The sequence below is a fragment of the Astatotilapia calliptera genome, chromosome 23 (assembly GCF_964374335.1).
Source record: "Astatotilapia calliptera chromosome 23, fAstCal68.1, whole genome shotgun sequence".
NCBI classification, from domain to species: Eukaryota; Metazoa; Chordata; class Actinopteri; order Cichliformes; family Cichlidae; genus Astatotilapia; species Astatotilapia calliptera.
Window position 1 is genome coordinate 49085209 of NC_137443.1, and position 23984 is coordinate 49109192.

Consider the following 23984-nt stretch of genomic DNA (forward strand, 5'->3'; position numbering starts at 1 on the left):
GCTTGCTTCGGCAAGCGCGTACGCTAAATTGGATACGATACAGAGAAGATTAGCATGGCCCCTGCGCAAGGATGACACGCAAATTCGTTAAGCTGGTGGAAAATATGACTTTGACATTTAGCTGATGTGTAACCTAGTTATTAGTAGTGACGGTCTGTGAAGCTCCAGTGCATGTGACAAAAAACAAACCACACTATGCTTCAGAGGCTCTGTGTCAAGGTACCCCTGTCCCCCCACTGGGACATATTGTTTTATTGTGTATTCTATTTTCATTGTTGTTAATGTTGATACCAATAGACATGTGGCGGGTCTGCACCTCATCTCTGCCCCTACTTTAACCCCGCTGCTATGGCCCAATAAATATACCGTCTGAATAAGGCCACCAAACAGCTCACAGCCTCTTCATCAGAAACTACAAAGTACCGATACTGTTATTATTGTTGACATAACGACAGCAGATGCATTGACGTGGCTGTTCAAACTAAACACTGTTCACAGCTTTAGCGGAGAAAATGCGTTTCAGCTCATTTGGTTCCGCCCTCTTTGCGTCAAAACTTCTTGAGGGCGGAACCACTGACAGACTTATCCCAGTGAGGCGTCCACACGGACTCATTAACGGAAGCGCACTCGGACTCGGAAGCGTTTCGGTGTGGGAAGCAGAAGGATGTCTCTTCAGTCGGTGCTGGTGCCTCTCTTCAAACTGTACTTATGCGGAATTAAAGTTCTTCTCTACCAAATTTTCAACCGCTCCTTTACGCTCCCAGGTCAGTCCCTTACACAGCTCTGTGTCTGCTGGTTTGTGCCTGATGCATATTTGTCACCATGTGCGGTACTGATGTCGTGTCGTCGTCGACAGAAGCGCCTGCAGGTATAGAACTGCTCGGTCAGCTGCAAGAACAGGACACGGAGAGTTTGAAGTACTCGTTAGTCCGTAATTCCGATCGATAGTGTGAGGAAGATGTGATTTCAGCCAGAGCCGTGCGGTGCGTGTGTTTGCGGCTGAACAGCAGTTAAAGTAGCGTTTTCTAACTCGCAAACGGTTTTATGCTGGGATGAGATTAAACTGAGATGATTCTTACGGTGAGTCCGTCTCCTCGTGGGCTCCTGCGCGGGCTGTGACACAAAGGGGACTCAGATCGCATCAGAGCAATCCTGTTTTCAAAGGAGGTTCATTTAATTTTCATTATCAATCATTAGTTTTTATTTCTTACACTGATTCATGTTTGTACACTTCCTGTGATGGTGAATGCACTGACCTTTACACGCACGTTTCTATGCTTTTTCTATTGACGTGCATTAATGTCCCCAGGGACAAGCTTCATACCCCACTGAGCTCATAGGCACTGTGGTAAAGGTGTGACATGAGAGCCGCTTTGTCTTTACAAATGCAAAGAAAAGCCTGTGGAGCTGTAACAGCCTGGGCCCATTAAAACTGTGACAGAGGTAATAAGAAGTGGCTCTCTGAAGCATGTTTTACCAGCTGTTTTAGTCCGAACTAAACTATATTTATATAACATTAGTGGTGCAACGGATCCAAAATCTCACGGTTCGGATCAATTTTACGGATCTGCGAAAAAAGACAAAAATGTAACATTTACTTATTGAAGTATTTTTGCCTGTTAAAAACATTCAGCTCAAGACTCATTCCACGCAATTATAAAAAAAATGATGGTACAATAAGGGGCAGTACAGTCTTTGTATCTACCACTCAATTCAATTTTATTTATAAAGCGCCAAATCACAACAACAGTCGCCTCAAGGCGCTTTATAATGTAAGGTCGACCCTGCAGTAATACACACCGCTCGTTATATCGCACTCTGCTGTGATATAATGAGCGGTCACGTAGCTTTCCGTTGCCCTGGAGCTCCACCCGTTTGTAGTAGTTGGGTAACAGAAGATGCCTGGGACAGTTCAGCCATAACTTTAAACTTTTCCTGCTCATACATGCTTGGAACGATGTTGCCACTGAAGTGGACGCAAACGGGATATCACAGCGTGGCTCAAGCACGTCCATCATAGTTTAAACCCCTTGTTTTGCGCAACAGAATACGGCCTCCCGTCTGCAGCTAAACACCCCAACAGCTTCTGTAATAGCTTTAGCCCGGGGGGGAGAGCTGCTAAAAGCTGTGAACTTCCTTTTGTGTTCGTCTTGATGCATTCTCAATCATCCAGGGAAATAAATCTCCAAAAGTCACCAACTTGGAGTGTTTCAGTTTGCCATCTTAGGGAGAAATCAACACACATGGGTGTATGTCCTTTGTTGCTGAGATTTATTGATAAAAACGGTATAAAAAACCAACCATTTGTACACATATTTACAAATAATAATAAAAAGTGAGTGAGTACATTTCAACATTTTCAGCAATCACTCACAATCCTGGCACTGCCATGGTATCTGTAGTCTGCATTTACCACATGTGTATCTGTAGCCAAATGGAAGAAGACAGTCTATATTCTTAGCAGCATGCACAGCGTGGTTCAGACTGATAACACTACCAAAAGGAAGCCAAACACTGTCACCCTTTACAACAAAACAAAGTGTGGCGTGGATGTGATGGACCAGATGGTTCGGGAGTACACTGTCCGCAGAGGAACACGGCGCTGGCCAGTTGCCGTGTTTTATAACATGATTGACATGGCAGCACTGAATGCACATGTGCTGTATCAAGCATGCTCCGGGACGAAGGAAAGACGGGTGGACTTCCTGGTGGAGCTTGCAAGAGAGTTGGCTCGCTCTCATGTAGCTGCGAAGAAGGCAAGAAAAGAACAGTTGCTTTGGACACAACCCTCCACACCTAGCCCTGGAAAAAGAGCCACGTGTCAGGTCAAACACAAATGCAAGAACAATCATGCCACTGTGCGACGTGTTCACTGCTACAGATACACATGTGGTAAATGCAGACTACAGATACCACGGCAGTGCCAGGATTGTGAGTGATTGCTGAAAATGTTGAAATGTACTCACTCACTTTTTATTATTATTTGTAAATATGTGTACAAATGGTTGGTTTTTTATACTGTTTTTATCAATAAATCTCAGCAACAAAGGACATACACCCACGTGTGTTGATTTCTCCCTAAGATGGCAAACTGAAACACTCCAAGTTGGTGACTTTTGGAGATTTATTTCCCTGGATGATTGAGAATGCATCAAGATGAACACAAAAGGAAGTTCACAGCTTTTAGCAGCTCCCCCACCCCCTCATCCACACACCCCCACTCCCCTCCCTCCAGAATTCCCAGGTAACAACCTAATTTACATATGAATGACTAGCCAATTTAGCTTCCACTTGGCTGAAGCTAAAGCCTAGCTAAAAGCCTACCAGCCATTTGGCTGGAAGGCGGGTTTTTAAAGGTAGAAGGCTGGCCGGCGGGTGTTAAACTCCTCTGCTCCTCCACTTGGACTGTTAGCGCTAACCATAACTACCACTTGACAGACCCACCACGCCACCTTACACATACTTGTTTTTCTTCTGTTTCCTATCTTCGGATCATGTGTGTACCGAACCGTGGAGTGGGATCGGTTCGTATTATGGATCAACGGTGATCCGTTGCACCACTATATAACATGTAATGAAATAATAGTATATGTGAATCCAAACTTTTATTTTTAACCCAGACAGAACTCCTGGGTTAAAGTGGAGTTCAGCAGGCAGGGGAACATCAGCTGTAGTACTTTAACATATCTGAAAAGATCCCAGTGATTCGTGCTGTGAGCTCCAGCAGATCTTTGTGTACCCGTGATTAGCTGCCACGTGTGACCACTGCTGCTCCATAGTGGACTTACACAGCTGACTTCACCATGATCTAACCCAGTGTTTCATTTTTCCATTCCCTACACTGAGGTGGTTTTTCAGGTGAACTTCTCATCGCCAGAAAATGTTTGTTTTTATTTGTTTTTTCAAAATCATAGCAAAAGTATGTAGACAGGTGGAGTTACAGCTAGAGGTTTTTGAAAACCCATTTATCAAAGGAGCAGTGTTAGTAATTTAATTTTAGTGAATAAAGCATGTGACCATAGAGTGGAAAATCACTAATGCATTACACTGTAAGACAAAGAGGGAAGTGTTTCTGGAGATGCAGATCTGGGTTTTATACCCACATAATCTCACCGAGTGCGTGACTAATGACAGATTTGTTGCATTCCTTTTTTTGGGAATATCCAGCAGCATTACAAAAGATCAAAACTGATCTTAATGAGCCAAATATTCACTTTTAAAAACAGACTTTTATTGTAGTTCTGAACATCAGTGTTACTGGTGACGAAATCAAGATTTGTTGGATATTTGCAATAAATCATCTGTAATCATGTGTGCTAGATTAGAGATGAGTTTATCTGAGAGACTGCTCAGGTTGGAGGCGGGGCTTTAGACATCTACACAGTAGGATTGTCAAGAAAAAAATGTTACTCCAGTATTTATTGATACGAAAATGAATACAGAATTACGATACTTTGCATCAATATTGATACAAACAGCTTAAGAGGAATGTTAGAGGTCTGTAAAGCTCCCGTTTCAGCAACATTGAAGTTATCTTAAATGTTAACCTGGATGATGCACACATTAACATTAGACACTTAACTATTAGTTCAGTGGCTATCAGGTAATTGCTGGGTAATCATTGCTGTGGCAGCTAGCAAACTGTAGCTGGATAGAAGAAGAATTGTTCCAGCTCAGCTGGTCACAGATGGAGTGACCAGGGCAGATTATATTGGCACAATATAAATATTGTTTCTTATTCTTTTTTTAAATGTAGTTATAATGTATCGGCAATTTTCAATTAAAAAAATTCAAGGGAATGTATATTTCTAATCTTCAGCTCATTGTTGTTACATCATAATATAATAATGATACAAAACAATTAAAGGAACACTTTGAAAACACATCAGGTCTCAATGGGGAAATAAATCTATACTGATATGGAGTGGGTTGATAGAAATGACACAAGACTGAGCATTTCCTTGCAGCAGGTGGGACCTAGAACTAACTGCATAGGGTTTGACAGTGGGTCTAGGGTAGTCTGAGTGCTGTTATCCAGCCTGTAGAGATCGGTGCGTTGCTCCATGGATATACCCTACCAAACTCTCACTGACCCACGGCCGAATGCTGCACGTTCTCCGCAGTATTTCCAGACCCTTTTACATCTTTCACGTGTACTGAGTGCTGCAGGTACTACGGCTGCTGCTTTGAAAACCACAGAGCCCCACTAGTGGACGTGACAATTCCAAAATTCTATGGCAAATGCTAATTAGGCTCCACAGGGCCAAACAGTAAGCACATAATCCGCTGGAGGACCTCGGACCCTCAGGCCACTCTCATGAAGTCTGTCCCAGGGACAGCAGCAGGGAATCCCAGACCTCCCTCTTGCCACTTCTTCCATCTTATCTGAAGGAACATCAAGATGTTCCCAGGGAACAGATACACACTCTCCAGTGTGTCCTGGGTTTACTCCGGGGCCTCCTCCCAGTAGGACATGCAGGGCTGGAACACCTTATCCAGAAGAGGACACCCTTAGCTGTTTCCTTTCAATGTGGAGCAGTAGCAGCTAGGGCTGTGCGATATGACCAAAACCTCATATCCCGATATCAGACATCTATCGTCCGATAACGATATAAATCACAGAAATGTAACATTTCCTGTAAATTCTGTGAATCTTGAGCAGCTCGACTTGCGTGAAGTGTTTCCAGCTGTGCGTCGTGTAGCTGGAGTCGAGTGTTTTAACCGATGCATGAAACGATACGTTTTTAGACAGAAGTTGTAACAGCTGTTGTTTTCTTTGTGAGTATTTCTTACACGGCGTGCTGCGGGGAGAAGCCTGTTCTAACGTTTGAGTCTGAGGTTTATTTTTTAGCACCTGGCGGCTCTTTTTACTTCTCATCCGTAAATAATCTGCTCTTTCACGTGATTCAGTTTATTTTGAAAAGTCTCAACAGGATCTTGAGCTTTATTGTGAAAGGTTTATGTGGAACATAAACAAGCGGACATGCGATGCTGTTACCGTCGTTGTTGCTAACGACAACGCATAAAAACAGGCGCTTGTCCGTCCGTAGTGTGGTTATATTAAATATAAGAGAAAGAAATTAATACAGCCCCTACAGTGACCATCAAAACCATGAAAAAATATTGCCGTAAACAGTTTATTTTGCGACACCACGAAACAAACGATAGCGTAAAATGAAACGATGGACGTTTTTATATCGTCATCCGATATATATGGTTATATCGAACAGCCCTAGTAGCAGCTATACTCTGAACCCTTCCCAAATGACTGAAAGCCCATCCAGGAAAGGTGGAAGCTAATATTCGCTATATATGACAAAAACATCAGGCCAATATTAACCATTTCACCATTTGTGGCATCTGGTGACAAATGGCTGCCACCAAATGGCAGATGGACACAATAATTTACCTGTATTGGGCATCAATTAAAATTTTAACAATTAAATTAAGCAACTAGTGTGTCTGGTACCAACTACTGATGACAGCAACAGTCGGTTAGTCTCTAGTTAACTCTTCATCATCTACGATAAAATCACCACCAAAAGCCACCAGAGCTTATCTTTGCATTGTTACACGCTGTAGTGCTATGTTTTTTTTAAAATTATTTTTTATTTAAGCATTTCAATTTATTCTACATGGGTGGCACGGTGGTTAGCACTGTTGCCTCACAGCAAGAAGGTCCTGAGTTCAATTCCACCATCAGGCCGGGGTCTTTCTGTGTGGAGTTTGCATGTTCTCCCCGTGTTTGCGTGGGTTCTCCCCGGGTACTCCAGCTTCCTCCCAGCGCCCCCCGCGACCCTGAAAAGGATAAGCGGAAGCGAATGGATGGATGGAATTTGTTCTACATCAGTATTACATTTTTTTTTATTAATCCTAATTTTATCAACTTTAGTTCATAGTAACTAAATAAATTGCTAAAAAGTGCAATAAAACCACAAAGAAACTGAAAGCCATTTTTCTAGATGTAGACCTCAATTTATAAATAAAAGGTTGCACAAAATCCTTTCAAACCACCTAAAATTAATTTTTTGTTTTCATAACTTTGTTCTTGATATGTATTTATTTTTATATATAAACTATAGCAAAAATGAGAAAAAAAAACTGTGTATATTGTGCTCAATTTATAAAAAGTCATCAGTACTAAAGTAGTGCAATCAAAGTGTCCCAGTAACCAACAGGAAATGTATATAGAAGAGGAAGTATATAGAAGGCCACAAAGTTAAACAGTATTTTTTTCTGTTATTAATTTCAATAATGCCAAAGCAGCTGAAGCTGATTGACAATCCTCTCGGCTACTTAACTGACCATATCAATGTCTCAGAAGTTTAATTGACTTAGTGCTGTACTCTGATTAAAAAGTGTCCCTTTAATTTGTTTGAGAAGTGTGTTTATATAATTAGCGCGACCTGTGGCAGTCATTTTCACCAGGGCTAAACAACCATTACACAAACTTGAAATTTGGTTCCAAGAACGTGAACGTAGTTGAAGGATTCGGCTGAAGAGCGTGTGAATTGACCGTGTCACGTCACATGTGCCACTTTGGAATGTGAACAGCATTTCACACACATTAAATGCGCCATGCTTTAGCAGTATTTGCAACCGATAGCCTTCATTCCTTAAGGTTAATGTTAATATGCCTGTTTATAATTTGTCATTCCTGTAATTAAATGGTTATGTCTGAGTACTCTGACTCACAAACATTTATTTTGTACAGCCAAATATTGGAGAACTGCAGCTCCATTTGGCTGTTATTGGTCTTGCGTTAGATACGATGTGGCTGCCAAATAGTTGTGGGTGGAACCGTAGTGTAGTAAAACCAGCAGTTAAATGATGTGGTAAACAAATTAGATATGAGTAATTTGTTTAATTGACTAATATTTCTGGTGGCGACCTAAAAGGGCAGCAACATAATCGACTTATTGAAGGTAGGTTTAAAGTGGACATGAAACACTGTGTAAAGGTTAATTTACACTATGGAGGATGCGCTGTCAAAAACTGACATAGATGTGACACTTAAATAAGAATAAGTGCTTAAAGGTTTTAGAACATGCTTAGCACTATCCTGTGCCAGTACAGGATGTGACATCACAGAGTTGGTTGGTTGTGGTTAACAGACTTCTATAAGTTTATGTAAGCTAGTGACGAAAACAAGAATACTAAAACTAAAAAATGTGTTCAAAGGGTAATTTTTTTAATTACTCCTGGCTGCAACAACAAGTTTTTGTTAATCTAATGTGGGTCTATCAGTTGCAAATAACCAACCAACCTGGTGACCTGATATTCTGTACTAACTCAAGATGGTGCTAAACCAGTTCTAAAAATGTGAACTTTTAAACAGTTATTTCTTAAATCCAGCTTCAGAGGCAGTGTTAAATCTGTCAGTTTTGAGAGCAGGATTGCATAGTGTACATGTAGTGTCTCATGTGGCATTGTTATGTTAGGGTTACTTGTGCAAACCTCAGTATCAGTGGTAACCATCATGCAAATTCCTATCTTAGCCAGATATTTTATCTGCTCATTTGCATGTTACTTGTTGGGAGAATTGTAAAATCCAGTTCTCAAACGCTTAAAATGTTTTTATCACCAAAATCAAATGTTTATTTCACTGTTCTTGTTAGGTTCTCGATAAGAGAAGCCATCCTGATGGACTTTATACCTAAGGAGCCAATGGAGGGTAAAAGTTCAGGACCTTCGTGCTCAGGCCTCAATCTGGTCGCACACCCACGTGCCAAAAGCAAAGTGTGGAAGTACTTTGGCTTTGACACAGATGCAGATGGCTGCATATTACACTGGAAAAGGATTTACTGTCGTGTATGTATGAGCCAAATTGCCTACTCCGGAAACACCTCAAACTTGTCATACCACCTTGAAAAGAACCATCCCATAGAGTTCAGTGAGTTTGTGAAAAGCAACACAGATCAGATGCGGGAAGCTTTTGCTACGGCGTTTTCTCGGATAAAGACTGAGCCTACAGTTTCACAGCAGCAGTCCCAGGAAACCTATTTAAGGCAGAGCTTAGACTCTGAAAACAAACGACACAATGATTTGACAGTAGCTATTATCAACTTCATTTGTGAGGGGTTATATCCTGTATGTACAGTTGAAGAGCCTACGTTCAAGAATTTAATCGGTATTGTCGACCCTGGATATTCTCCTCCAAGCAAAAGTGACCTCGCAGCCAAAATGGTTCCTCAAATGTACTGCCGTACCCAAAATGTGGTCTTTAATGAGCTAAGTGGAGTTATGAATTGTGGCATTGCTACAGATCTGTGGCAAAGCCAAACACAAAACAGAACATATATTTCACTTTCTGTGCATTCAATCAATTACAACAGTGCATCTGGCTTCTCGGTGACCAACAAATGCCTTAAAACCTTTGAAGTACAAGAGGACAACAGAGCTGAGAATATCACCAGAGCCATGTATGAAGCCTTTGTGAAGTGGGGGATAACTCATAAAGTCATTGGGGCTACCACAGATGGTTCGGTGGATGTGGTGAAAGCATGCTCCCTCCTGGATCTGACAGTGGAAATGCCCTGCCTTGGACACACAATCAATCATGCAATGGCTGAAGCCTTCCAGCTGCCACGAGTGAGTGGCTTTTTGGGATGCTGCCGCAAGCTTGTCGATCATTATAGAGAATCTGCAATGTATACAGTACGAGAAAAGCAGAAGCAACATGGCCTTGCTCAGTGTACACTCATCACAGACCAGGACAGGTCATGGTTTGGTACATTGGCAATGCTACAAAGACTGAAAGAGCAACAGGCTGTTATAAGTATGACACTTATAGAGAGTTCCAGTAGCCATCATTTCACCTTCAGTGGTTCTGACTGGGCCTTGTTGGAGGGCTTGATTGAAGTCCTCCAGCCCTTTAAAGTTGTGGCAAACATGATCACTTCTTGTAAGTATCCAACCATTAGCATGGTGAGACCTGTCCTTCATATGCTGCTGAACACCACCCTCAAAATTAAGGAAGGGGATCTCAAAGAGATCAGCATGAGCAAAGAGCTCATCTCCAAGGTCTTGTCAAGCACATATTCACAGAATTCACAGTTATCCCAAGAGATCGCAACATTCCTCAACATTGCTACATTTTTGGATCCTCGTTATAAGAAACTGCCTTTTCTTTCCACCCAAGAACGCTCCAAAGTTGAGAGTATTATTATTGAAGAGGCCAAAGCAATCCTTGAGAAGCAGATTTCGGAGCAATCGGGCCTTGATGATTCTTCTTTGGTGTCTGATGAGCCACCTTGCAAAAAACTGGGATTTCTGGGTGAATCTTCTGCCAGCACTTCAGTTCAAGACAACCCTTTGGCTGCCATATTTTGCCAGTCAGATGCAGACCAGAGCCAGGAGGAGCTACATGCTCAAGTAGTAGAGGAGCTGAGCAACTACAAGTCACAGAGGGTTCTAGGTCTGAATGAAGACCCTTTGCTTTGGTGGTCGAACCATGCACCTTTGTTCCCCACACTTCCTAAGGTGCTCCAGAAGTATTGGTGCGTTCCTGCCACAAGTGTTCCTTGTCATAGGTTGTTCAGCTCATCAGGTACTTTTCTTTCTGGGAAAAGAAACCGCATACCTTCAGCTCTAGTGGATATGCAGGTTTTCCTGTATGAGAACTCTCGGAGCTACTATGAGCCTGAACCCTGTGAGGATGAATTTGAAACTGTTTTGGAAACCAACTCTAGTTTGGCTCAGCACTAAAGTGACTGAGGTTTGAAAGAACTTTATTTACTTTGCTAAAGGCTGAGGTTCTAAAGGCTGAAAAGCCACTGGTGGCATAAAGGGACAACGTTTTCAGCCTTTATAACATATGGGACACTTTAGCTTTTAAGTTAACTGCTGTAAACACATTTCTTCTTTACAGAGCGGATGTCCTTATGCATTCAAAATCTGCACAGAAACTCTATTGTATTAAAATGAAGTGGAAGGTTACAGAAGAAAGATTTATCATTTATGTAGCAATATTGTGTTTTGTCTTTATTATAAATGTGTCAGCTGTTTTTTGTTTGTTTGTTTTGTTTTTTAAATTTGTGGCCATTCCCAAAGTCTTGCTTGATGGTCTCACCTGTACACATCTCGGTGGGGGAGCGTAGTGCACAAACACACCTCTCCAGGTAAAACATTTGCTGCCCATGTGGGCATGGAAATTCCACAGTAAGGGCTACAAGCACACTCTGCCATCCTCTTTTTCATTTAGAGTAAGTACAGAGTGGAACAGAGTACAGGCCAGGAAACTGGTTCCAGTGCCCAAGCTGTGCACTGAGGTGAGCCTAACTATCTAGTCGCCGTCACTCGCTTGCTTAGGATCAGACTCCTTTCCCACCAGTGAAGTGACACTGCATGTACCACAAGCCAATGTTGGAATGATTAATTATATCTCTTTAAACTTCATACATTTAAACATGATATTATGTGATAAGGAAACGTGTGAATTATTGGTTCATAAATATCTCTTAAGAAATACCACTAGGGTGATCAGTTTAGACAGTCTGAAACAACAATGTTTTATTTGCTGTTAAATTTAATTTTCAGTTGCTGTTGAGATTTATGTACCAAAACTACATTGCAATGGTTAGGAGAAGATCATGGTACAGATTAAAATAGAATATTTTAAACTCATTAACCATGTGAAAATCTTCCGGTTTGTATGTTGGGGGACGAATGCCTCGGCAGACTTACAGAAACCTTTGATAGTAGTTGGGCGCATCTTACCTCACCGATCAGTTGTTGTGACTTCCTAGTATACTCTGATGTTTAGTTGTCCTTTTGTCCCCTCAAGTGTCATTCAGGCTATGTACTTTGTAAATACTTGTCCACATATTGCAGAACTGACTGATAATAAATGTGAGTAAAGGTTTTGCTTGTCTGGCTGCTTGATGTCTTCACTTTGCATGGGAACAATGTTCAATATTTGAAAATGCAATGCAGTCATACAAACGGATTTCACCAGTCTGTTCTGGAGCGGTGCATTTCATAGGTTTCATATATTCCTGCTGTTTTCCTGGGTTACAAGCAAAACAAAGCAGAGTAACTGGTATTTATTTCTTAACGAGCGCTACAAGAAAGGTTCTGTGAAAATTGATCTAAGAAATCCACATGTCATGCTCTTCATTACACTATTAAAAAATGTCAGTCACTGGCCTGGGTAATTGGTCATTGTATTTCCCAGTGGCAGTCAAGTAGAATGACATGTCATTGCATTCATAATTAAGTTCAGATATGTTTCTAAGTTCTATACAAAACCAGCTGAGTAACTATAGAAAAAGCTTCTTGTAAATCACCTGACTTACAAAAGTGTGTATAGCCTTATCTGCACTCACTGTAATTCTGTTCTGTTGATTCTTCGAATGCTGTGTTGCTGCTGCATATTTACAGATGACTGTTAATAGATCAGTCACGGAAGACTTTTGTCCCAGCATTGTCTTAAACCTCATCGTTACTGAACCTCGCCAGAGTTTAAATGAAAGATTGTGCAATGTTCTTATGTGGTCCCCTCTCTCCTCCTACACAGTCTTACCCAAGCAAAATGGAAGGGTTGCCATTGTGACTGGGGGTACCAGAGGAATTGGTTTTGAAACAGCAAGACACCTGGCAAGCCTTGGCATGCATGTTATCATAGGTAGGCTAATGTCCGATCACATGCCTTCACTCAGTCAGTTCCCCTTTCTATACTTTTTCTTAGTTGTGGCAGTGCCTTAAAGTTGCATTGTTTCAGATGTCCCGCAGGCTGGGACTCTGGTCTCAAAAACTGTGTGTACAACTATGTAAAAAGGAACCTACTGCCCACTTGAGCTATAAATATTTTGTATGTTGTCTATGGAACTAAACAGCAGCTGTGTTTAATATGAACTTTTTGACCTTTTATATTCATTTATTGAATGACTTGCACAAAACAGCACTGGAATCTTTCCATATATGGAGCTGAATGCTTCATATCTGCACTGGCAGTAGATCCTAGGTTCTCAAAGTGTAGCCCACAGGCCAGCTAAATGTATTAATGAAAATGAAGTGATCTACAGGGTGGGACAATTATATGGATACACCGTAATAACATGGGAATGGTTGGTGATATTAAAGTCCTGTTTGTGGCACATTAGTATATGTGAGGGGGCAAACTCCTCAAGTGGAGGTACAGCATACACCACATTGTTAAGTCTGGAGTTTTGTCTTTCAGGTGAAAAACTCCAAAACACAGACTTAACAATGTGGTGTTTGCTGTACAGTGCAGCGAGGAATGCCCAGACCTCTACATCGGAGAGACCAAACAGCCACTTCACAAGCGCATGGCACAACACAGAAGAGCCACCTCCACAGGACAAGACTCAGCAGTCCATCTGCATCTAAAGGTCACAGGTCACTCTTTGAGGATGCCAACGTTCACATTTTGGACAGAGAGGACAGATGGTTTGAAAGAGGAGTGAAAGAAGCATCTATGTCCACTGTGAGCGACCATCTTTGAACAGAGGCGGGGCTTACGACACCAACTCTCTGTCATCTATAATCCAGTTTTGAGATCCTTCCCAGACGCCTTAACGCCCACTCACATCCTGGGCCATCTGACCTCAGGAAATCACATGATAAGGTGGGGCCAGGTTTCACAATGAGCTCACCCGAAACCCTGGCTGATTGGGACCCACGCCCAGTTTCCCACCTCGGCTCAGGCGATTAGAGGATCATCAGGTGGTCCTTTTGTCCCTCTGTGGGGGGAAACTCCCACTAGGTTTATATCTGGGACTCTCCACCATTTGACTTTAGAACTGAAGAAACTTCTCGGATGAGAGGTGAAACGTCTTCAACTTTGACTACGATGACCTGGATGACTGAGAACCTTCACAGACATCTTCATTAGTGACAGTTTTCCTGCGTCCACATTTTGGCAAATCCAACACTGAACCAGTTTCACGAAACCTAGCAAGCAGTTTGCTGACTGTAGCATGGGAGATGGGTGGTCTCGTAGGGGGTCTTGCATTGAAACCTGCTGCAATGACCCAGTTACTGCGTTCACCAGATATCAACACAATTTCGATCCGCTCCTCACGTGTTAACCTCTTCGACATGTCAATGGCTGTGACCAAAGAGAAACTTGTAAATAACTCATGAAAGAATAAAGTTACGTTGAAACCAAGCACACCATTGTTTTTCTTGTGACATTACCAATAAGTTTGATGTGTCACATGACCCTCTTCCTATTGAAAAAACAAAAGTTGTATCCAAGATGGCCGACTTCTAAATGGCCACCATGGTCACCACCCATCTTGAGGAGTTTGCCCCCTCACATATACTAATGTGCCACAAACAGGACTTTAATATCACCAACCATTCCCATGTTATTACGCTGTATCCTTATAAATGGCCACCCTGTAGAATGAATCTACAGTTCATGCAGGACCAACTGAGCGCTTTACTTGGATTTAAAATCTTTAACTTTTCTAGCACAATAGGGCTAACTAAATGTTCCTGGTGTCAATGCATGCCACCTTACTACTGATTAAAGATTGTTACAAAATGAGAATTCCAACAATAAATTCTTTCTGAAAAGACATTAACATACAAACTTTGCAAACCCTAACTCTGGAGCAGGGATGTCAAACTCATTTTATATTGCAGGCCACGTACAGCATTTTGATCTTAAGTGGGCTGAATCAGTGATGCCCTCGTTTCAGTCAGCGTAAATACGCTAAACTACACCTTTAACCCCCTTAAGTCCAATTTCAACAGTACGTCTCATTTTTACTACAAGATGCTGCTGTAGTGATTGAAAGAAATCTGTTTCACAAATAAATGTGTAAAATTATAGAAAGTTCTGCTGTCTCATCGCCCAGGAGAGTAATCCACATGAATTCTTCTGTCTTTTAATTATTGTTTATCTAATTACTGTGGTGTACTATGAATGGTCATGGTACTGGTGTTCATCAGCAGGAAAAGCTGTAAAACCCATGAAAATACAGCTAAAAGTCCAAAATCTATAACTTCCTAAACATATTCCAAAACCATCCAGTGGGCCCCATCGGAGTCTTTGGCAGGCCGATTCTGGCCCCTGGGCGTCATGTTTGACAACCCTGCTCTAGATTATTTTTTCATTACCTCCATCATCCTGATGACGACGGACTAAAATACCAGAATATTACCTTCCCCTGTTGATAGACGCGTTGTGATTGGCTTTTTCTCCAGTGTTCATTAGTATCAGTCGTACCAAAGGTTTTGTTAGCGAGTGTAGGCTGTAGCATTGAGTGGATCAGCTGCTGGATATCTGCCCACCAAGCCTCTCTTTGATCTTCATCATCTCCAGCTGGGAATGAGAGAGAAGAAGGTGCAGCAGCTGTTAGGAAGATTCACGAAGAAGGGACCGAAGGAACCGGTAAGTCCAGTAACACGGAAGCTCTCATTCAGTATTGTCTATGAAACAGGAAGTGGGTCTTCCAAAATAAAAGCTCAAATTTCAGATAAAAATGTTATACCATGGCAATGCTTTACATCATAAATACATATATGAAATAATGTCAGCTGTGATATTTGCTCTCTGAAAAGCTAAATAACAGGATCCCATCTGAGTTGACACAGAGAGCAAATGAAAGCCGACTGTAGACCCAGGCACAGGCTTAAATAAGTTAAAATAAACTGTTAGTGTAGTCCAGCCTAACTGGAAAAACACACACACCTTTTATCCCTACACATGGTGAGTATCAGTCATCCCAGCCTGTAGCAAAACATAAGTGATAATCTAAAATAATGTCAATGACAATAATCCTGATTTCTTCCTAAAAATGATACTTTAACAGTAAATAATCGGTGTTATGGACCAGGTATGTCACATTTTCTTCTCCATTACCATGGCAACATTGAGGGTGTTAAAACCAGTTTGACCTCGGACATGACCTCCCCTCAGAATACAAAATGTAAATCCTGACAAACCAGCATCTCCTGCTGTGTAACAACACGTAAAGAAATGAGCGTGTGTGCTAATGCTTACTAGTATAAAGCCCTTCGTCGTACATATGTTCCATACTGTCCTCACTTGTTGAGATGTTTGCTACCTTTAGGGACTTCTGGGAGACAAACTCAATCATTTCTGCCTATTGATGGTGGGGCGTATGATGTGGCGTGCACAGTGACCTCGAGAGGTCACATGCACTGCAGCTACTGACTGCTGTTACCTGATGACAGTCAGGATTCAGTGCTGTTCTTTTCTTACTGCAGCTGAGTTTGTCTTCGTGGACATGACGTCACTGAAATCTGTGCGACACTTTGTGCGGTTGTTCAGGGACAGAGGTCTACCCCTCCATGTCCTGGTTAATAACGGTAGGCTATACAAACGCACACTGATGATGGTCTTTGCAAAGTCACGCACCGGTTTACTACATATTAAACTTGTTCCTTTCACGTAGCTGGGACCATGATGGTTCCTGACAGACAGACAGAGGATGGCTTTGAGTACCACTTGGGCCTCAATTACCTGAGCCACTTCCTGCTGACCAACTTGCTGCTTGATCTGCTGAAGAGGTCAGGAAAACCGGGCTGCTGCTCTAGAATCATCAACATGTCCTCTGCTACACATTACGCAGGAGTCATAGACATGGAGGACTTAAACAGGAGGTGAGAAGATCAATCAGTGGGTGTGAAACCCTCTGAGTCTGAAAGAATACAAAAAGTTTGAGTGATTACATTTTATAATAATCACACAGGAACTCTGCAACTTCACTGTCATGTTTAAACTGGAACACTTTGTCATCTTCATTCCCCTAGATCCCAGCGTTAGCACTGTTAGCGCTCCTGCACACCACTAAAAACAAACTACAGAAGGTACATCCTGCTGCAGGTCACAGCGTAGCTGCAGACTTTAATCAGACACATCTGAAGACTGTGCTTCCTGATTTCAGCCAGCATGTATTCTTAGCATGCCTACAGAGCGGCGGGCCTGTTGGAGCATCTCTTACTGCTCCTGAGTAGGAAAAACGAGGCACACGTGTTCAAAGGTTTTATCTTAGTTGGATTACTGTGTGAGGATACGGGGTAATGCACACAGGCACACTAGATAAGCTGAATATGTGGAGCACACAAACTCGTGGATGTGGTCAAATAATGGACAGGAAACAAAATAAGGTTCACAGACAGAGACAAAGGAGGGTTATGAGCTGAAGGCTGCATTTAAAACCATGTGCATAACAGTCTATGGACTGAATTTTATAGAATCTGGAGAAGTTAAAAAAATCAGAATCAGAATACTTTATTCATCCCGAGGGAAATGATTTCCAACACACTCTTTGAAGTGTTTTTATGGTGTTAAATGTTTCCATGGTTGTGATGTATGTTACATAATGGGCTGGGATGATGTGTGAACATGTAGACAGGACTGAGAGCAGCACTCTCACAGCAACGATGCCTTTTAGAAGACTGTTGAATTTCAGACATTTAAGGTTTTTGTTCACAGGAATTGTTGGTTTGTGTTCTAGTTGGGAAGAGTGCATGTTCTCACCCCGAGATAACAAGAGTGATAATAGGATGTCGGAGTTTTCATGAACGCAGCACTGACCTGGATGCTGAGAAAGCTGCTCTCAGCTCTGTACCGGCTGCAGTACTCTGGGGAAGTTTGGGATATATAAAAAAGCCAGGTTAACTCTGATTCTCCCTTCACCCTCTTCTTCCCAGGATCCAGTACAGTTCCCATGGTGCTTACTCCCAAAGCAAACTGGGTCTGGTCCTGTTCACCTACTACCTGCAGGAGCAGCTGACTGCCAGCAGCTGCTCTGTGACTGTGAATGCTGTGGACCCGGGAATGGTGGACACGGCGCTGTACGATAACCTGTGGACTCTGGTGCAGCTGCTCAAGAAGCCAGTAGCCAAGATATTGTTCAGGGTGAGGACCAAGTTATTCATCGTCTTCAGCTGGAAGGTTTTCCTCCGTTATTATTACTCTTTGTTCATGTTTTTGAGTTTATGTTTGGGAATTTCAGGAGCAGGAGCAGGCCTCCAAACCTTCCAGCTGTCATCTACAGAGGTTCCCCCAGTTCTGCAAGCTGTTCATTCTCCTTTACGTGCCCGCCCTCCCTCCTTGTTCTCAAATCTTTAACTTCTTCCTTTCTATTTAGTACACGGGGATCTGCCAGGCCCAGGAGCCGTCACCAGTCCCCTTCGAGGCCTTCCCCAAACCGCAAAATGAGGACGTGGGCCCAGCGAGTGAATTCTTATCTCCGATACTGATAATGATGCATATAAAGACCGTGTGTGTGTGTGTGTGTGTGTGTGTGTGTGTGTGTGTGTGTGTGTGTGTGTGTGTGTGTGAGAGAGAGTGAGATCCTCTGTCAGTTATAAATAGTGAGTTGTCCATTGATATTCATCATCACTCACTCACACACTCACTCATTCACACACACACACACACACACACACACACACACACACACACACACACACACACACACACACCCTCTCTCTCTCTCTGCAGGTGTAAGCTGCTGGTCAGCAGCTGTGTGTGTGGCTGATGTTCTGCACTAAACCTTCAGTTCAGTTTGAACCACATGGTTGTGAAACTTTGTGTGATGCTGTTATGATGACATGATGTGTTCACTGACAGGCACAGAAATCAGACATGCTGCAGCTGAAGTATTCTAAAGCATCTTTATGAGAGGAAACACTCACTTTTGAAGCTGTTGTTGTTCTGTGCTTTGCTCAGACTCCAGCAGAGGGAGCCTCTACAGCCGTCTATGCTGCAGCTGCTTCTGAGATGGAGGGGGTGGGTAGCTGTTACCTGTACAACGGCCAGAAGACGCAGTCTGCGGGTGTTTCCTACGACTCTGAACTACAGGCCAAGCTGTGGAAAAAGAGCTGCCAGCTGGTGGGTCTGCAGGAGGCCTGACCCACCAGCTGACCTTAAGGCTGGATACTTCTGCATCCTCAGTCCTCACTGGGACAATCTTATCTAACAATGTTTCAGAAGCCAAACATTTCAAAGTTTTGCAACAATACGCTTGATTTCATATATAACTTTTACTCATATGGACGTGTTCATTGTGTTATGATTTTAACCACCTCTATTTGAACTTTACCTGACAAAAAAGATAACTATACCAAAGGAGCAATTACATCCACGGCCTGTGGTAGGCCCGAGCTCATGGCCCATCATATGTACCAGACATCACATGTGCCTGTTTTTAAACCACACCTTAATATGATTAATATTCCACACAAAGACAGACGTAGAAAGGTCTGAGCTCACATGAAGCCTTCGTGCCTTAGCTTTACCTGTTCATGCCTGTAAATGACTTCTTACTGATTTATTCTTCACTTTATATTTCACTGTGTGCTGTGATGTTGCTGCTAAAGGAGCAAAGCGTGCCTCAGGAGTGATGTATGCTTTATCGGTTTTATTTATATAGCACCAAATCACAACAACACTCACTTTAAGGCGCTGAAATGACTGGAGGTGGAGCCGGAGGTGGAGCTGGCAGAGTTCAGTACGCTGTGATTTTCATTGGCAGTGAGCAAGATGGATGCCAGTGTAAATGAATATTGTCTGCTCAGGCTGGGACAACGTTAGAGGTGAGACGTGCATATGCTGGACAAACACAGCTGCCAGGGTCAAAGAGGAAGTTCATGGATGCAGTGAAGGAGGGTGGGAGCCAGGTGATACTGACAGGTTAGGATGATCTGCTGTGGTGACCTCTAAATAGTAAAGGTACACAATAAAGTACTACACTGATGTGTTTTACTGCAGAGTAGGTGAGTACAGTCAGACTTGGAGCTGAGAGCAGTGCCTTTAACTCGGGCTGTAAATGGGTGGAGTTGGCTTCACCCACAGACTTAGTGTAACTGTAATGCTTCATGAATGTGACTCCATAAAAGAAACATGAACCTGTCAGTGTTAGTAAAACTAATGATCACTGCTGCTTTAGTCTGGTTTGCTGTAATGAACTCGTCTCCTACATGTTAACTCTCAGACGCTGTCACAGGCTCACAGCGCCACCCTGTGGACACTATGTACATTCTGCTCTGTTTACGCACTTTGGACCAATGTAGCCATGTTTCTGCTGTCTGTGCTGTTATTTGATCTCTGAAATGGTAAATAAAAGTCACGTCTCGGTCTATCAAGGATTGGTGTTGTTACTCTGTAGCTTAGTACTGTTGTAAGTACTTTTTCTTGCATGTACTCTTTTAGGGAAGAGTTTTTAGAAAGGTCTAAATCAAAGTCACTCACTGGGCTTTTGTAAAAATCTGCATCTCTACTGAAGCAGCAGTTTGCTTTAACGGATTTGGTAACATTACAAAGACGGACAGCCGAATATTTCCTCAGACCAGGAAACCCAAGCTGAGCTGAAACAAGAGTTAAATCAGATGTTTTATTTAATAAGTAAAACAAACATTCAAATGGTGTCATTAAACCAGGTAAACGTGCAAAAATAAATGCTGAAGTGCAAGCTGTTAACGATTAAACGTGCAGCTAAGAGAAGAAGTGCTTCTTTACACACTGATGAGAAACAAAACTTCTATACATCCACACAACATCAGGGAGAAGGTTTTCCCAGAAATGAGATGCCGGGTGTGAGTAGAAGGTGAAGCAGGGCGTTTAGTACATGCGTGGCTCGTCAGCCTCTGTTCCGCTTTGCTGTGCCTCCACCTCAGCACTGCTGTCCTCACATACAGTAAACCAAACGGATCACGTGACGTGCACTCGGCGCTCAGCGGTCACACAAAGTGCTCACACAGAGCTTCTCTGTCACCTTACACTCCCTCACAGCCTCGTGACACAGTAACCTGGATCACTGCAGGCGGATTACTGACTTAAGGTCCACGGGCTTTAGTGTCAGCTGTGGATGGATAAAAATACCCAGCTTGGCCTGCAGAGGGAGTCTCACCGTCTGTGATCTGATTTAAAGGCTAATAGCAGTTACTGTTGTGAACACACAGTGTGCGTTTGTTGTACATCATGGAGCTGATCATTACTGTTCCCTTAGTTTATTTCATAAAGAAAACTAAAAGGAGAGAAAAGCCGTTAAAAGTACACTCGCTCATGTCCACCTCCACTGACCCCACAACCTTCAGCGGGCCACAGTAACCATGAAAGCTGCTTCATATATTCACCACACAGAGAAGTTCCCGTCTGATAATCCAAAGCTAGTAAAGCATGTTTTTCACGTTCCCATTGAATCAACACGATGTTCAGTCAAGTCAAGCAGACACTGCACTGAAAGGTCGTTTGCAATAACGATGGATGAAAATAAGCTGGGAGATATAGGTAGTGCTCCACCACATCCTGGGTCAGTACTGATCTGACCCAAAGAAGTGGCTCCTGGCTCTGGATCTAGAGGCTCTCTTTGACCCTCCCTGTTGCTCTTTATCTTTGAATGAAGTGCTGTGCACGATCTGGGATGTCCTGTCACGAAGCTTCTGCAGTTTGGGCTTCATCCTGCTCAGTGAGGACTTCCTCCAGAGGGGCATTTCCCTGGGTTGGCCCTCGCTGTCCCCAGAAGTACAATCGTTGGAGTTCAGCTGGCTGAGGGGCTTCATGTTAGAGATCCTCCAGCGTCTTCCGTCCCTGAGATGAGAGTTCTCACCTGCAGAGCACTCACAGCCTCCAGCGATGCTCCGTATCTCCACGCTCACGTTGTCGGTGAGGTACTGGCAGGCCTTCCTCCCACTATAGTCTCTGATCTCCACATCTGCATTGTAGGTTCTGACCAGAAGCTTGACCACCTCCACGTGACCGTGCATGGCGGCGATGTGCAGAGGTGTGTAGCCGGTGCTGGATCGAATATCAATACTAACAGAAATGTTGTGCAGCTTGGCAAAATTAATAATCATGGCTATGAGCTCAGGCTTGCCGTGCTTGGCGGCCCAGTGCAGGCAGGTGAAGCCAGTCACAAAATCCTTCTTCAGGATGAGGCTGGGTTCTGCGGTGAGGAGGCGATGCAAGCTGCTCCACTGCCCGTCTGAAGCGCACATCATCCACTCGTGCTCCATAGGCTCCAAGGCTACAGCTGTCCTGTCTTCATCCAGGGTGGAGGAAACCATAGAGGTGGAGTCAGCTTCAGCCCTGGGGGACAGGTAAAAAGAGCGCCGAATCCCTGGGGAGCTGTTCATCATGACCTCTATGAAATGCTTGCGACTCCCTCTCGGGGTGCTGTTATCGTCACTTCCAGACAAACTGTGCGTATCTACGCGCTCCTCCTCCTGTGACTCCGGCGGGCCAAAGGGAGACCTGTGCTGGGACTCTGCAGACTTTCTGCACATGGTCACACTAAGCCCCTCTGCTGCGCTCAGGCTTTCCTGTGACTCAGCCTGCTGCTCAGCAGCAGTAAGTACCTGCCCCGTCCTACCGGTGTGTGCAGGCCCGGGTACGCTAAAGAAAGATCTCTCTGGAGCGAGCGGCGACGCTTCAGCCACTGTAATTTCTGGTACGTTGGGCTCTTTTCCAACCGGCTCCTTTCTGGACTCCCTGTCGTCTCGTCTGAAGCTTTCCCAGTTTCCCATCGCCTTCCAGCTGCTGTCCTCTGTACAAACACACCGAGGACACTTTGTCCTGTCAAATTCTTTCAGTGTTGAAATTATGCGGAACTCTGACTTGGCTGTTATTTCCGTAACCTGAACCAGGTGTTTCTCCTCACTTCTTGTTCCGCGGGCTGGCTGTAACGCATCCACTAAAACTACTCACAGCTGTGATTCACTGGACTTCTACTTGTTAAGTACCGATTGCGCCAAAGCACCATTTTTCTTTGAAACAGGCAGCGCTTATGAAACTAAAATACTCGCAGACTTTTTATTTACACGTGTACCTGTGTGCGTAAAAACCCACGACGGAGTGTTAAAGCCACATTAGGAAAATATTATCGCTCAGTTTGAGAAGAAAATCTCTTGCAGAGGCTTTTTTCAAGGCAGTAATACCCGCAGGAGTCCAACTGGACCCCACCCAGTGTTTACTGGACAGGATACTGGGACTAAACCAGAACTGATGGGTGTCTGTGCCGCACTCACAGCATGTATTACAGTCTAACCTCCTGTTTCTTACGACTTTACTATAAAGCTTTTTCGAGGGAGATGTTATTATTTTAAGTGAAATAGTAATTTGGTGTATCATGTTAATAGTTCCGTTGGATACTTTTAAACTAATTATCTCTCGCTTCACTGTATACATTGTTTTATTGTTTTTACCTCTGATATCTGCGCAAAATGCTGAAGCGTTCTTGTCCTGGTGATTTTCTCAGAGCCGTTTTCAGCTCTGAGTCAAGTTAATTTTTAAAAAGTCAGGTTAGACAAATAACCAGTTTAACCTTTTCTAAAAACAATACCTGAGAGTAGCTATGAAAATATTCTGATAACATTTACATTTCTTTACGGCTGCTCATAATTTTACCGTCACATTTGTTCATTCTCCTTTTTTGTAATTCGATGAAGTAGGAACTGTTTTTAAATCACCTTCAGTCATGTATGTATTATTGTAGGGTCTGCCTTACAAAGCGCCTGAGACGACTGCTGTTGTGATTTGGTGCTGTATAAATAAAGTTGAATTGAAAATCTGTTTGTCTTCTGGGATTCTCTCACTTTGTAAATATAAATAAACAAGTTGACTTTTTCATTACCTGAACAGGATTTTTTTCCACCATCATTTAAACTTTATGCGTTAAATTTCCACCATTTGTGTCAGAGAGTTAGTTCTGTTCCAGGTTTGAAAGTAATAGTGACGCCACAATGATCAATAATTTTTATATTAAGGAGTGCGCATGCGTCAACCGGCATGCAGCCTGTTTCAGTTGCTCCCGCTTTTCTCTCCATACTTTGTCTTACTTTTAGTTAAAGTGCTCTGATTCAGATGAATGGCAGCTGCAGAGATGTTGGCTTGCGACACATTTAACAAATATCTTGGGTAACAAACCAAAAACTAATTCTTGATCAACAATTTCATTTGGGTCTGATCCATGAAAACCAGCTTATTATGGGGTTAAAATGTGTCCATACACCAATTACATTATTATTATTCAATTAAATTC

General features: G+C 42.9%; 2 protein-coding genes and 1 non-coding gene across 5 annotated transcripts; 2 read left to right on the forward strand and 1 right to left on the reverse strand.

Moving 5' to 3' along the window:
- LOC113034434 (U6 spliceosomal RNA) lies at window positions 1-106 on the forward strand. The gene has a single exon (XR_003274178.2). It is a non-coding gene; the product is annotated as a U6 spliceosomal RNA (small nuclear RNA).
- Window positions 107-160: 54 nt separating this feature from the next.
- On the forward strand, window positions 161-20091 carry dhrsx (dehydrogenase/reductase (SDR family) X-linked). 3 transcript variants are annotated; one of them, XM_026158240.2, is made up of 7 exons: window positions 597-764; window positions 12518-12625; window positions 15296-15364; window positions 16204-16305; window positions 16392-16599; window positions 17653-17860; window positions 18677-20091. In XM_026158240.2, the coding sequence occupies exons 1-7, from the start codon at window positions 665-667 to the stop codon at window positions 18857-18859; spliced, it is 978 nt and encodes a 325-aa protein (XP_026014025.1). In that variant the 5' UTR covers window positions 597-664; the 3' UTR covers window positions 18860-20091. The 3 variants fall into 3 exon arrangements, with proteins under 3 accessions (XP_080153476.1, XP_026014010.2, XP_026014025.1); XM_080297350.1 differs by lacking the exons at window positions 597-764; window positions 12518-12625; window positions 15296-15364; ... (2 more) ...; window positions 17653-17860; window positions 18677-20091 and adding exons at window positions 161-219; window positions 8619-11864; XM_026158225.2 differs by lacking the exons at window positions 12518-12625; window positions 15296-15364; window positions 16204-16305; ... (1 more) ...; window positions 17653-17860; window positions 18677-20091 and adding an exon at window positions 8619-11864 and having other exon boundaries at window positions 584-764.
- A 229-nt stretch (window positions 20092-20320) lies between these two features.
- On the reverse strand, window positions 20321-22571 carry LOC113015877 (ankyrin repeat domain-containing protein SOWAHC-like). The gene has a single exon (XM_026158235.2). The coding sequence runs from the start codon at window positions 22468-22470 to the stop codon at window positions 21259-21261; it is 1212 nt and encodes a 403-aa protein (XP_026014020.2). The 5' UTR covers window positions 22471-22571; the 3' UTR covers window positions 20321-21258.
- Window positions 22572-23984: the final 1413 nt, after the last annotated feature.

Excerpts from the sequence above, each read along its gene's own strand:
- LOC113015877 (XM_026158235.2), bottom strand. The coding sequence starts at position 22,470 with ATGGGAAACTGGGAAAGCTTCAGACGAGACGACAGGGAGTCCAGAAAG.
- dhrsx (XM_080297350.1), top strand. The coding sequence starts at position 8,644 with ATGGACTTTATACCTAAGGAGCCAATGGAGGGTAAAAGTTCAGGACCT.